The 13,857-nt window shown below is 36.9% G+C and overlaps 1 protein-coding gene across 1 annotated transcript; it reads left to right on the forward strand.

Annotated features, from left to right (window-relative positions):
* The first annotated feature begins 7,521 nt into the window (after positions 1–7,521).
* On the forward strand, positions 7,522–13,146 carry LOC133876857 (uncharacterized). Its single transcript, XM_062315098.1, has 4 exons — positions 7,522–8,177; positions 11,351–11,562; positions 11,850–11,992; positions 12,907–13,146. The coding sequence occupies exons 1-4, from the start codon at positions 7,522–7,524 to the stop codon at positions 13,144–13,146; spliced, it is 1,251 nt and encodes a 416-aa protein (XP_062171082.1).
* The last annotated feature ends 711 nt before the right edge of the window (positions 13,147–13,857 follow it).

Consider the following 13,857-nt stretch of genomic DNA (forward strand, 5'->3'; position numbering starts at 1 on the left):
GAACTTCCTTCAAGAACCTGCAAAACAAAGGTGCTTCGGGGATATCCCGGCGGCGTCTCCTCTGACGATCAAATTAGCAAAGATCGATTCTAAAAACTCTTGAGAGAGAGAGTGTGTCCGAGAGATTGTGTCTACCTTAATAAATGTGTTTATTACATATCACCTGTATTTTCGTACTTTCATTTATGGCCTGCGAATATTTTGATCTTCTTCTTAATTCTTTTCCATGAAGTTATGTTGGTGATGGAGGTCCAACGTCGCCTTTGACATTCTATCCTATATCCGAAGACAAACTGGAGTTGGGGATCCAATCATCTCTTCCCTGTTGTACTTGTTCTCCAAGTTAAATGACGACAGATCATTAATTATCAGGATTCTCATAAATGAAGTGATCTTGGTCATTTAGTGTTTTTGTCCCTTTCCCCACTAATTGCCCCCTCGACCTTGGACTGGTCAATCAGTCCCAAATACTTATTTCATTAACCCTTTTCTTCTCTGGTTTTGAACAGTTCCTGTGAGAATATCCTTAACATGCTTCATTTCAATTTACGAGCCAGGGAAATGCAAGGGGAAAGGTAGATTCTTACCGGAGGGGAAGAATAAACAATGGGCTAAAAATAAGAGCTTAACTAGGAGTCGAAGAGAAGCGTTTTGTTTGATTTTCTGGCTTTTCTCACCAGTGAGTGTTTCTTCTTCTTTCTTGTTTTTTTTGTTGCCCATAAAATGAGAAGGAAGAGGAAAGAAAATGAGGTCACGAATCTTGCAAGAGCGACCCATTTTGTGTGAATTCCCTAGCTTTCTTCTCCTTTTCCTATGGTTTCTCAGTAGCCAAACGTGTTGATCGAGCTTCCTCTTTGTACGGTCCTGGCCGGAAACTTACTTTCAGTGATGGTAGTAATTAGTAAACGGAGTTGTTAGTGATGTTAGTAAATGGTGCCGTCATTTTTTAAGTCATGCGGCATTCTTCACAAAACGGTGCCGTTCTTTTTTAAGTCGTGCGGTATTCTGTACAAAACAATGTTGTTTTAAACTATAGCATCTATGCGGTAGTGTAAACTACCACATAGAAGCTAAATCCTATATATATATATATATATATATATAGAGAGAGAGAGAGAGAGAGAGAGAGAGAGAGAGAGAGAGAGAGAGAGAGAGAGAGAGAGAGAGAGAGAGAGAGAGAGAGAGAGAGAGAGAGAGAGATATTAGGTAGGGCTGGCAATTTTGACACGACCCGATAATCCGACACGAAATTAACGAGTTTGGGTCTTAAACGGGTCGGGCTGGCAATTTTGACACGACCCGATAATCCGACACGAAATTAACGAGTTTGGGTCTTAAACGGGTCGACCCGTTTATCTTGGCTTGGCGGGTCGTGTCGCGGGTCACCCGCGGGTGACCCGCCAGACACGATTAGGATTGGTTTTTTTTATTTTTTTTATTTTTTTATTTATTTATTATTATTATTATTTAAAGAGAGTCAAAATTCCAAGCCAATACTTAAAATCTTGTATTATTAATATTTTAGTAAACGACTAATAATTCTCCGAGCTTGACTTGATATATATTTATAGTAAAAATTTAGCATCTCTAAATCTACTCAATATTTTATCTTATTCCTCTAAATAAAAAGCGTATAAATTATATGCTAAAGAAGAATGCTAAAAGTTAGTCATACTAAATAAAATGTATGAACCATACTGCAATAGTTTTTTTTTTTAGTAGATATTGCAATAGTTTTTTTATTTGACAGGTTAATGGTAATATTAAATACAAAAACTTATATTTGAGAAGATTTTTGAACATTTAAGATTTTAGAAAAATAAAATAAAAAATTGTACTTAAATTACATAACAAAAAAAAAAGAAAAAAAAGAAAAGAAAAGAAGCTGCGAAACAACCCAAACGATCCGGATCCCAAAGGAAAGCAAAAACATGGAGAGTCCATGAACATGGCAATGAATAAATTCTCAATGTATTTTTTATTTTTACACCGACCAACCCAAAATTCTCAAATTCTCACATGCCAAACCAAGAAAAAAAATTCTAATCAAACATGACAAAAGCCATCATGCAATGCCGCTTGCTTTTCCTCACTGTAGCGTCATGACTCACGCGTGCTTGGCCTGCTTGCTTTCCCAAGGTTTTGAGTCTTGCAACCTGACGCACTGATGCAGTGAAGCTAATCGCTCGACAGTCGGCATGGTAAACCATGCTCCATAAGTCAAGCACGCTGCTCCATAAAAACCATCTCATTTCCTTAATTTTATGGGCCGTGTGATCTTATGTTGATAAATCTGAGCCATTCGTTGCAAGATAATTGCATACAGCTGTAATCAATTTCTATCATTTACGCAAACCCCATCAGCCATGCGTTCCAAATAGTCACAGAGTCACTTGTTGGGATGCTCTCAATATCTTCTCCAACTCTCCAATCTTAAATTCATGCGCAAAATCCTGTTCAAGACGTTGGAGACTTGGAGGCTGGAGCTGAGGGCGTTGTTTGGGCTCTGGTACGGGTACCTCTTGGTCCTCTTCAACATCTACTGATTTTACTTCAATATTTACTAGAAGCAATGAAGTTTTTGATGGATTTTACGATCTGAATATCTGATTGTCGATTTGAATCATTTGATTTTGTTTTGACTGCTGAAATGAAACATTTAGTTGAAATTTGAGGTTCTGATTGTGGATTTTGATTTGGTTTTGAGATAATGGCTTGCCTTGGCTTTGAATGTCCAAACGGGTCGTGTCGGGTCGTGCCGACCCGATACGACTCATTATGTTAAACGGGTTTCACGGGTCGTGTCGGGTGACCCGTAAAATAATCGTGTTCGTGTCGTGTCTGGAGCCCCGACCCGTTAACATAAACAGGTCGTGTTTAGGTCTAGCTTAAACGGGTCGCGGGTCTTAACGGGTCGTGTCGGGTACCCGTTTTGCCAGCCCTAATATTAGGAAGAAATTCGTAGGTCTATCGCACAACCCCAAAATACATTGGGTGAGACTTACATGTAGGTCTCACATGTATGGGTCCCACACAATGTATGTTGGTTGTGAGATAGTTGTGCAATATGGGTTGTGCATGAATCACTTCCCTTCTACCTTATAGCTTTAGGTCTTATTGGATTTGTGATTTTAAAATGTGAGATTTTTAAAAATGCAATTGAGTGTTTGGTAAAATTGTAATTTTGCCTTTGAAATTGTAGATTAACCTTTACAATTATGCGTTTTCAAAAAAACATTTCGTTGTCTGCGATTTGAAAATGCAATTTTTTGCGTTTTTAAATCGCAATTCTTAAAAACGTAATACACAAACGATTCATTTTTGTGCGATTTGGATTACAATTGTATTTTTTGTCTACAAAATCGTAATCCCAAATGCACATTTCAAGCGATTGTTGCGAACTCGATAAAAGTTTTTGGTAAAGCCCAAATATAAACTATTCCTGACGGGGTTGTTAACACTATTCCGCTCCCCCTAGCTGGCGCTGGCCTCTTGTCGAGTTTCTAGATTGTTAACACTATCCAACATCTGTTATGTTGTTGTTGTTGGTTTTAATTTTCCACTTTTCTGTATTTTCCATGTGATTGTGGTTATGCAACCAGTGTCTGGGTCCTATATATGGTAGCATATGCAACTTTTTTGTAATGCTAGGATTGAGAGATGCCCGCTTCATTGACTGGAAGGATAGTCTCCTTGGTGTTATTGAAGCAACTATGCATGATGGGCCAATCTATTTGACTGTTTTCCATATTTCATTGTAAGTCTAAGTGATTCCCATTTATTAAAAGCTTTAACCTTGAGCATCAGAACTCAAGGATACAGAGTCCTTGAAGGTGTTCAACCTTTAGCTTTAATTTATAGGATCTACTATAAGTGCACTGGAACTAACATGAATTTCCAGGCAATTAACAGAAGCCCAAAGAATCAAACCATGTTGATCCAAAGCAGCCAGAGTAACACAAGTATTCACGTTCCTCGAACCATTAAGTGGGATGAAGTTAGTTTACCCAAAGAATGGATGGTAACTAATGAAAGCTTTAAGCCTGAAATCATAAGTCATAATCTAGGCGATCTAGATTATATCCAGCAGTACTTAGATGGTACTGTTAAGATCAGTTTTGATCGAAGATTTGAGTCGACCCCTAAGACAAACCTTCTTATAGAATAAGTTGAAAGACCTAGATCATCCAGGTCTGAAGCCCCAAGGTCTAGCTCGTCTAGGCTAGAAGTTCCAAGGTCTAGATCTTCTAGAATCCCTAAGGATAAGATTCCAGCTAGGCATTCGTTTGCTGGTTCGACCACAACGGAAGAACTAAAACGAAGAGATCTAGAATTGGAAAAATAATTAAGAAACCTTAAGTTGAAGGGAGTCTAAACAAGCTCTCAAGTGAGTCATTCTTGTTATACGGCAAACAACCAGCTAGAAGATGAAGAATCCTCAGGAGGAAACGGTTCTCCTACGGAATCTGACTTCATAGTTGAAACCACCGTAGACCCCCAACTATGTACCCTGAGGACACCTTTCAAGCTAGATTGGAAAAGACTCAATGATGATCTTGAGTCTGAAGCAAATCTTGAAAGAAGAAAAGTTTATCGCGAAAGGTTCAACCTTGAGCAAAAGAATGAAATTTTGAGTCATTTCAAGAATCACCTAAGCCAAATTGAAACATAAATCTTCTATCTCGATTTTGTTGATGAGTTTTACCTGTTGAAAACAACGTACAAACAGTTACTAAGGATGACTGGGTAAAAGAAGATAACACAGTTATTTCTTCAAGTCACCCTCCACAAGAAACCATAGTGTTTAAACATAGAACCACTACGGTTGAAGCCTCACCCTTTAAGGTTGCGTCTGAAAATACAGATGTAAAGAAAGTCATTGAGCAAAATAATTACACCAACCAATACCTAAAATCCATAGGGAACCAGTTGGATAAAATTGAAAAAAACTCGATAATAAGCCTCTTCCAAAAGAGAAACATAAGCATTTTAAGCAAGAAAAACCTATAATCAAGTTTCCAGAATTAAAACCAGGAACTAGTTTAAAGGTTAACAAGAATAAGTCGTCTGTTGAGAAAATAGATGATATGCTTAAAGATTTGGTTAAGACCAAACAAGAACAGCACAGTAGTTCCAACATTGTGTCTGTTGCTAATATCCCTGAGTTTTCTGAGAATTCTTCTGAAACAGAGTCCTCTTCAGAATCTGAATCTGATGTAAATATCAGAAAAGTTGAAAAAGCCATTTCAGCTCTAGAACTAAATAGGATCCACAAGCCTAAATTTTCTCCAACAAGTCTCACCAAGAATTGGTATCCTAAGCCTACCCCTTCGGATATCCAATTTGAGGAAAGGAGTTTTCAAAGTCAATTTGCAGTTTCTGCTGATAAACTATACGAATGGAATATCGATGGTTTAGTAGAACAGCAAATTCTTGATAAGTTAACCCATATGACAATGGTTTCTAGCAGTTATATGCTGAACCACGGCTTAAGTCAACCTGAGATTCTTGACCTCTTGGTTTCAGGTTTCACCGGAACCCTTCAAACCTGGTGGGAAAAGCATCTCACCAATGAGTCCAAAGCCAGCATAAGAAGTGCTGTCAAAACCAATGAAGAAGGAATTCATATATTCAATGAAAGAATTGGATTGGGAGACTCTGATGCTGTCAACACTTTGTTTTATACGATTATGCAACATTTTGTTGGCACTCCAAGTCACCTTACATCTAGGGTCCATGACCAGCTTAGTAACCTAAGATGTCCAACCCTAAGCGACTTTAGATGGTACAAAGATGTATTCATCTCTAGAGTCATGCTAAGAGACGATAGCAACCAACCATTTTGGAAAGAGAAATTCATAAACGGTCTGCCTCATCTTTTTGCTCATAAGATCAAACAAGTCTTAGTCAATGAGAACAATGTGATAGAATATGATAATCTCACTTACGGAAATATCATAAGTGCTATCAAAAAAGAAGGCCTTAAGATGTGTATTGATATGATATGAAAATATCAAACCAGGCCAACAAAGACAAGAAAAAGGCTAAGTATGAAATGAGTAATTTCTGTGAACAATATGGTCTGCCTTCGGTAGCACCATCCAAGAAACATAAAAAATCTCGTAAGTATAAAGAATATAGAAAGCATAAGAAAAGGTTTAAAAGATTCAAGAAAAGAAGCTTTGAGCCAAATGATTTCTATAAGAAAGATAAGAAAAAACCGAAGAAAAAGTTTAAGAAAAGATATGGTTGTTATAAGTGTGGTAAGTCATGTTACTTTGCAAAGGATTACAAAGCGAAGGAAACCATTAAGCAGCTAAAAGTCTCTAACGAATAAAAAGAAAACTTAATAAGAATGTTAGAGATATAAGACACTGAGCCCAGTGAATATGAGTCTGAACCTAGTTCAAGTAAAAACTATTGCTCTTGCAGTAGCAATAAGTCTGAGTCAGGTCCTGACATAAGTTTTGGTTGTAATGACACCTGTTGTAAAACAATTAGTGTTATGACCAAAGAAGAAGAGCAAGAAGAATTGCTTCTTGACCTTATAAGTAAAATTGAGAATCCTGAGTTAAAAAGACAATACTTGGAAAAGTTAAGAAAACTTCTCACAAAAAGAGAGGTAAATAAGTCTAAAAGTCTTGAAATAAGTTTAAGCAACACGCTCAAAAGATTTGATAAACCAAAGGAACAAATCACAACAAAAGATTTGCAACTTGAAGTTAATCGAATTAAGTCTGAGATTAGGATACTTAAGGAAGAAAATCAAGAGTTAAAACAGGATGTTAATCTCTTGAAAATTGAGCACAAACTTAAGTCAGCCGCTAGCAGTCCTAATGACAGCGAAGCCGAACCTAAGCCTAAGCCTGAAGACACCCCACAATTTGAAGAAAATTGTCTAAGTATAATTAACCGAATCCATATTAAAAAATGGTATTCAAAAGTTAAGATTAAGATTCAAGATTTTAAGTTATCTGTAGTTGTACTGATTGATACAGGTGTAGATCTGAATTGTACACAGGAAGGACTAGTTCCTACAAAGTATTACAATAAGACAAAAGAAACTTTGCGTTCTGCTAATGGCAGCAAGATGCAAATTACTTTTGAAATAAGTAAAGTCCATGTGTGTTAAGACAATGTTTGTTTCAAAACATCATTTGTCTTAGTTAAGAATATGACTGACAAAGTCATATTAGGTTTGCCTTTCATTACTCTGTTGTATTCTTTTACAACAGATCATGATGGTTTAATTACTTATCCCATGGATGAAAAAGTTAAGTTTAAATTCCTGGCAAAACCAAAACTAAGTCAATTGAATGCTTACAAAACATTTCAATCTCTAAGTCTGTTAACCTAGTCAAGTCAAAAGCCCAACAGATTGAGTTTTTACAAGAAGAAATTAAGGTTAAAAGAATTGAAGAACGATTAAGTCAAAATGTTCTTCAACAAAAGATTCAATTCTTTGAAGACAGGATCAAAAGTGAAGTATGTTCTGATCTCCCTACTGCATTTTGGCATAGGATGAAGCACACGGTAAGCCTTCCTTATGTCAAGGATTTTGACGAAGGGAAAATCACCACTAAGGCTAGACCCATTCAAATGAGTCAAGAGACTATGGAATTCTGCCGTAACGAAATAGAAGATCTATTACGCAAAAGCATAATCTGTAAGAGTAAGTCCCCCTGGTCTTGTTCAGCCTTTTATGTTCAGAAGAATGTTGAACTAGAAAGAGGAGCCCCGAGGTTGGTTATCAATTACAAGCCCCTCAACAAAGTCCTGGAATGGATCAGATATCCAATTCCAAATAAGAGAGACCTAATCAATAGGTTAAGTAGATCAGTGATCTTCTCTAAGTTTGATATGAAAAGTGGATTTTGGCAAATCCAAATTCATGAGAAGGATAAGTATAAGACGTCTTTTGTCACATCCTTCGGACAATACGAATGGAACGTAATGCCCTTTGGTCTTAAGAATGCCTTAAGTGAGTTCCAGAATATCATGAATGATATTCTCAGCCCCTTTAGCAAATACTCCATAGTTTACATAGATGGTGTTCTCATCTTCTCTAAGTCCATTGAAGAACACTGGAAACATTTGAACTCGTTTATAGAAGTTATCAAAGTTAATGGTTTAGTAGTTTCTGCTACTAAAATTAAGCTATTCCAAACCAACATCCGGTTTCTTGGATATAATATCCATCAATCGAAAATAAGTCAAATCAGCAGAGTTATAACACCCTAATAACAATAATTAAAACATTTTTTTTAGATGAGATAATAGGTTAAAAAAAAAAAAAAAGAAAAAGAGCAGTCAGATGGACGTGTGTTATTTTTGTTTAGCATGAGATATATTAGCATGAGATTTTCTGATTATTTATGGTTGTCCGTGAATGCCGGGATCTGCAAGCTCTTTTTCTGTTTAAGCCTTATCTCCCACGTTCGCAACTTATCTAAATTATATATACCCTTGACTCTTACTTCTTCTTCATCACCTCTTCACTGAACTGAGAAAGCTTGCAAAACCAGAGCAAAACCAGCAGGTAATATCTTCAGTTTTAGTACATTTCGTTTTGCTCTTTAGTCCTTTAATAATCTTGGCATATGTGTATTACTTTTTGTATTTTATTCTTTATTTTTTTTTTTATGTTTCCTTTCTCTTCTTTCTATAAACGTGCGGTCCCTGCTTCTCTCTTCTTCTTTCCTTTCTTCTTCTTCTTCTCCTTCCTCTTTTCTTCTTTCTTCTCTGCTTGTTCTTCTTCATTTTTCTCCTTGCACCAACCGAGAGTGGAGTTGAGGGAGGTATGGACGTTGACCGTGAGAGATAGGGGAGAAGGGTAGAAGACCCAGTCGGTGGGTTGGCCACCGGACTGGGCGGTCGGCGCAGCTGGGCCGGAGGGCCACGGCCCTGCGTCGGCAACATCACCGGAGAACTTTTCCGGTGATGTTTTCCGGCACCCATATCTTAGAAAAACCCATTTTTTTTTTCCATGGGTAAGTTTAATCTTTGTACTTATACATTTTTGGGTTGATTTTGGTTCAATTTTGGGAGTTGATTTCTTGGGTAAACCGGTTGAGTTGTGGGAAAATTCTTAGTTCAAGAAAAAAATTCTGGTTTGGTTTGAGCTGGGGTGGGTGTGCCGTGAAGTGGGATGTGAGTTTTGGTGGTTTTTGATGATTGTTATCCTGGTTGGCTTTGTGGGTTCGGCCGGTTGGTTGGAAAGAACAGTGGGTTCGTTTGTGATTTTCAGTTGAAGGGCCGGCCGAGTGTATTGGGATGTTGATGATTTTGGTAGATTTTGTGTGTGCAGTGTTTCAACTGAATGGGTGTTTTGTTTTGGGGTTCCTTGAGCTATTCGGCCACTGAGTTTTGGTGAAGGAAACTGGTCGGGTGTTTCCTATTTTGGAATTTGTCTTTTTGGCCGGTTCAGTGTTATTACCTTTGAAGTCATTAGGTTCCAAATAATATTGTTTTAGAGTTTTGTTGTGTTAACCGGATTAAGTTATTGGATTTTCCATGTGGTTTTGGTTCTTGGTGTATTTTGTTTAGGTTGGTGTTAGTTAACTCTTTTTGGTGTGTTTTTGGTAGACCCGTGAGTTTGGGGTTGAAATTGTAGAGTTTTGAGACTTAAGTTTTATTAGTTAATTTATCTTTAGGTTTGGTTTTTTTTTTTTTTTTTTTTTTTTTTTTTTTTTTTTTCTGTTTTAATTATGGGATTATTTTTGGTTAATTAGATAGAATAATTTTTTTTTTTAGAAAAAGTATTAATAAAATTTACCCTTGTGTTTTATTTAGGTAAAAGCTCAATCTTGTCGTTAAGAGCAAATCCAGGTAAGGGGATACAACACCGAAAAATCCCAACAATATTTTATTCTAAAAACTTTTGGGAAAAGTGTTGGGAAAATTTTATAAAGCATTATATTTATGTGAAATTTTAAATGTCACGCTGTTATTTCTCATATGTTTTTATTCATGCAATTTTATGCATTTTTATAATTATGATTAAGAGCACTTTTAAGATATGGATTATGCATAAGAGTATTACAAGTTATGATAAAGAGCATTTCAAAGATATGATTACAAGAGAATTTCAAAGTATATGACTCTATTATGAATACAGTTTTGAAAGAAAAGAGATTCTAAAGTTAAATTCTGCACATGACTACAGTTATGAAAACGGCTCTTACAGTTTTGAAATAAAGTATACAGATAAAGCAGAGCCTACAGTATTACAGAAAATCGTTCATGTGCAGTAACTGTTTAACCCTGAGGCACTATTACAGCTAGGATTGGTACCCATAGGGTAGCATGGCAAGCATACCATGTGTTGGTGTGTGCTACCAGCCGATGTTGGCCTTCACCTAGGGAAGATCCCCAACTCGGAACCGGCTCTCCCCTGTGACGACAGGCTGAGTCCATAGGTCTGTGTGACAAAAGCCAACGTGCTCCGCTCACGGGTAACAGCGGTTTAGAGTCTATAAAGGGTTAAACCACAGTTAAAGGATAAAAGAGAAAATAAATAAAATTGATTTAATTATTCATGCCATTATTCATATTTCTTGTTCATCTATTTTTAAGTTCTGTTAATTATACTTATAAATTCTGTTTTAATTGCTCATTTTGATATTTTTGTCATTATGCATAATTAATGATTTTATAGCATGTTTTATTTTCCTGGTGTTGATATTTCCTTACTGAGTTGTCGAACTCACCCCTTTCCCTTATAACCATTTTCAGATGAAGGTGTATATCATAGTCTTGAGGGGAGGAGTGCCTGTAGGACTCTTGGTAGTCAGTGACCCCCAGATCTGGCCCCATCCGTGGGCAACTTGGACTTACTGTACAGTGGACTAGAAGAAGATGTAGATATTTGTAAATAGTAGCAGTTATAGTACCTGGGGACTCCGTCGTGGACATAGACTGTAGAGCTGATAGATCATGATAGTACAGTCATATTTTGTTGATGGAAACTGTACTCATTTCAGTCTTTTAACTTATGTGGTGGTTTTTCTAGCAATGTTGATTGCTAGCTTTTGCTTTACCACTTCACTTTTGAGATGTAAATAACCTCGAGCCCCAGTGTAAAATTTTGATACTGCTATCATAGTTGGTATAAATAGTAATACTACTTGTGTTTTAAAATTCTCTGTCTTTATTTACTTATTTATTTATCTTTTAGTTCGCGTTTCCCTTATTTTCCTAAACGGGGGGTGACAAGAGTCATCTAATTTGCTGATAAGTTTCCTGATGAAATTCTTGAGAAAACCCAACTACAAAGGTTCCTTGGATCTCTCAATTATGTTGCTGATTTTTATAAAAATCTTCGTAAGAAATGTAAGCCATTATTTGATAGACTTCAGAAAAATCCTCCTCCATGGACTGAAATCCATACTTCTGTTGTCAAAGAAGTTAAGCTCCATGTCCAGACATTGCCCTGTCTTGGCATTCCAACTATTGATTCTTTTAAGATCGTTGAGATTGATGCCTCCGACATTGTGTACGGTGGTATTCTCAAACAGCAAGTCCATTCCGACCATCCAGAACAAATTGTTCGTTTCCATTCAGGTGTTTGGAATTCAACTCAGAGAAACTGTAGTACTATTAAGAAAGAGATTTTACCTATAGTACTATACATTTCAAAGTTTCAAGATGATCTTTTAAATCAAAAGTTTTTAATAAGAGTTGATTGCATGAGTGCAAAACATGTTTTAGAAAAAGATGTTCAAAACATTGTTTCTAAACAGATTTTTGCAAGATGGCAAGCTATCCTAAGTATATTTGATTTTGACATTGAATAAATCAAGGGGAGTCAAAATTCAATCCCTAATTTCTTAAACCATGAATTTTTGCAGGGAAAAAAATGGAGGATAAAAAGAAAGAAAAGGTCCCTACCAAGAAGTCCAACTTAAGTCCAGAATCTAAGCCCTTTGAGCTTGTTACCCCAAGCCAATTAAGTTCCAGAGATCTGGTCTCAAGAAGTCCGCCAATCCAATTGGTGAATCGCTTTACTACTTTAGGTAGTACTCTAAGTCCAAGGCCGACTTTCCACTCTGCCTTAGTTAACCCAAGCCATTATGATCCCTTTGAAAGCATTAAGCCACAAAGAGCCCCCAGAAGTTTCCCAAAAACTTCACCATATTTTACTAAGCTCTGAAGTCATAATTGTTTTTCATTGAGCCGAATTTTAGTCACCTAAAATCTCCTGAAGATATTGCCAAAGCTTACTTCCTCCCTCGCTGGCATTTTCCAGCTATTCACCCTGATAAGCCCATTGAGTTTTATAGAGATGTCCTTCTTACAACTAAGTTTGTACAAATCAACCTCATCCCTTGCCAAAGAATTCCATGAAGAGTTGCCTTCCATTCTCTTTTTATCATGAAGTTCATTTCCCAAAAAGACTGGGGAATGCCTCCTTATGCTCTCAAAAGCTTAAGTAACAGAAAAGTCCAATATAGCTACCATGACTATATTGAAGCCTAGTACAAAGTTTTCTTGTACCAAAATGAGTCATTTTCCCACTCCTGGTTCATCAATTTTGATAAAAACTTCAAATGAGTTATTCCTTTGTGGTTTCACACGTGGTGGCAAGTTTATGGCCCAGTTAATGAGATCCTTTCAGAAGAAGTACAAGAAGCCATACGGTATTTCTCTACCGTAAGAAAATTGTCTCATCAAGAAGCTCAACTGCCCATTACAATCCATTTCTTTGCCCAGTATAAGATTTCGTGGATTTTAAAATGGCAGTATATCTTAAGCCAGAACAGTCATTCATGCATTGCAAGACAGTTATTTGTTAAGTGGTGGGATAAGTTTGACTTCTCCAGAGTCCAAACTCGCCTCCATCATGAGTACCCTCTCAAGAAAGAACCCCCTCAGATGATACAACCTATAATGGCTCAATCACAGTAGCCACCAGAACCTATCACTGAGCAAGCTCCTAAGTCTGAGTCACCCATATCCTCCAAGGGAAAAATGCCTGCTGAGAAGGATTTCAAGGCGTTTGCCCTTGCTGAGCAATTTTTTGAGCAAAATGAAGAAAATTCAGATGAAGAATCTACTGCAGAGTCTTCAGTCCCCAGAAGCCAGTTCGATCTTTTTCAAGATGCTCAAGACCCCTTTGATAGGTATGACCTGAGTTGTGACTATTAAGCTTTTGTCCCCGTCGGCACAAGAAGACAACTAAGTCATCATTTTCTGTCGATCACCTGACAAAGTACTATTCATGAATAGTGACTATTTTCACTATTCACCAAAAGTTTATCCTACTTTCGGTGAGAGTTAACTGAAGTAAAAGCAAAAGAATCTACTTTCGATTCACGCCTGACAGCACTAAGTAGACTGGAGTCCCGTGATTCCAGCACAGAAGCCTTCCCTAAGTCTATTTAAAACCGAAGAGTCTGAAGTTGAAGGCAAAGTTCATTCGAGTGAGAACTAGAGAGACCCCTCTGAAAAAGTTTTGTAACCCAAAACACTTGTAATCCCTCTCTACAAACACTTGTAATGTCTCTATCAAGTTTTATGTTTAAGCTTGTAATTATCAGAGCCCTTCTGGCCTAAGTTATTTGTAAGTTTTCAAGTTTATATTTAATTAAGCATTACTTTACTTTGAAGTTTTCATGATCTTTGAATACTCTGTTATTTTGTATTCAGATTTTGATTTTGAAGTTCGTATGCTTATTACCATGTTTTTATATGCTGACCATTTCTCTGTCCACTATACTCTCACCACTTCTTATTTCTAAGCTTCTTCTTTAAGCATATTACTATGCTTCCGCCCCCTTTTGAGCTGGAAAATGCCAGCGAAGGGGAAAGTAAGCTTTGACAATTTCTTCATGAGATTTTAGGTGACTAAAATCCGGC

This window comes from Alnus glutinosa, chromosome 9 (assembly GCF_958979055.1).
Source record: "Alnus glutinosa chromosome 9, dhAlnGlut1.1, whole genome shotgun sequence".
Taxonomy (NCBI): Eukaryota; Viridiplantae; Streptophyta; class Magnoliopsida; order Fagales; family Betulaceae; genus Alnus; species Alnus glutinosa.

Coding starts and splice junctions, on each gene's coding strand:
- LOC133876857 (XM_062315098.1), top strand. CDS start 7,522: ATGAAGCACACGGTAAGCCTTCCTTATGTCAAGGATTTTGACGAAGGG. Junction 8,178..11,350: donor CTATTCCAAACCAACATCCG/GTTTCTTGGATA, acceptor ATTATTTGATAG/ACTTCAGAAAAATCCTCCTC. Junction 11,563..11,849: donor AATTGTTCGTTTCCATTCAG/GTGTTTGGAATT, acceptor GAATTTTTGCAG/GGAAAAAAATGGAGGATAAA.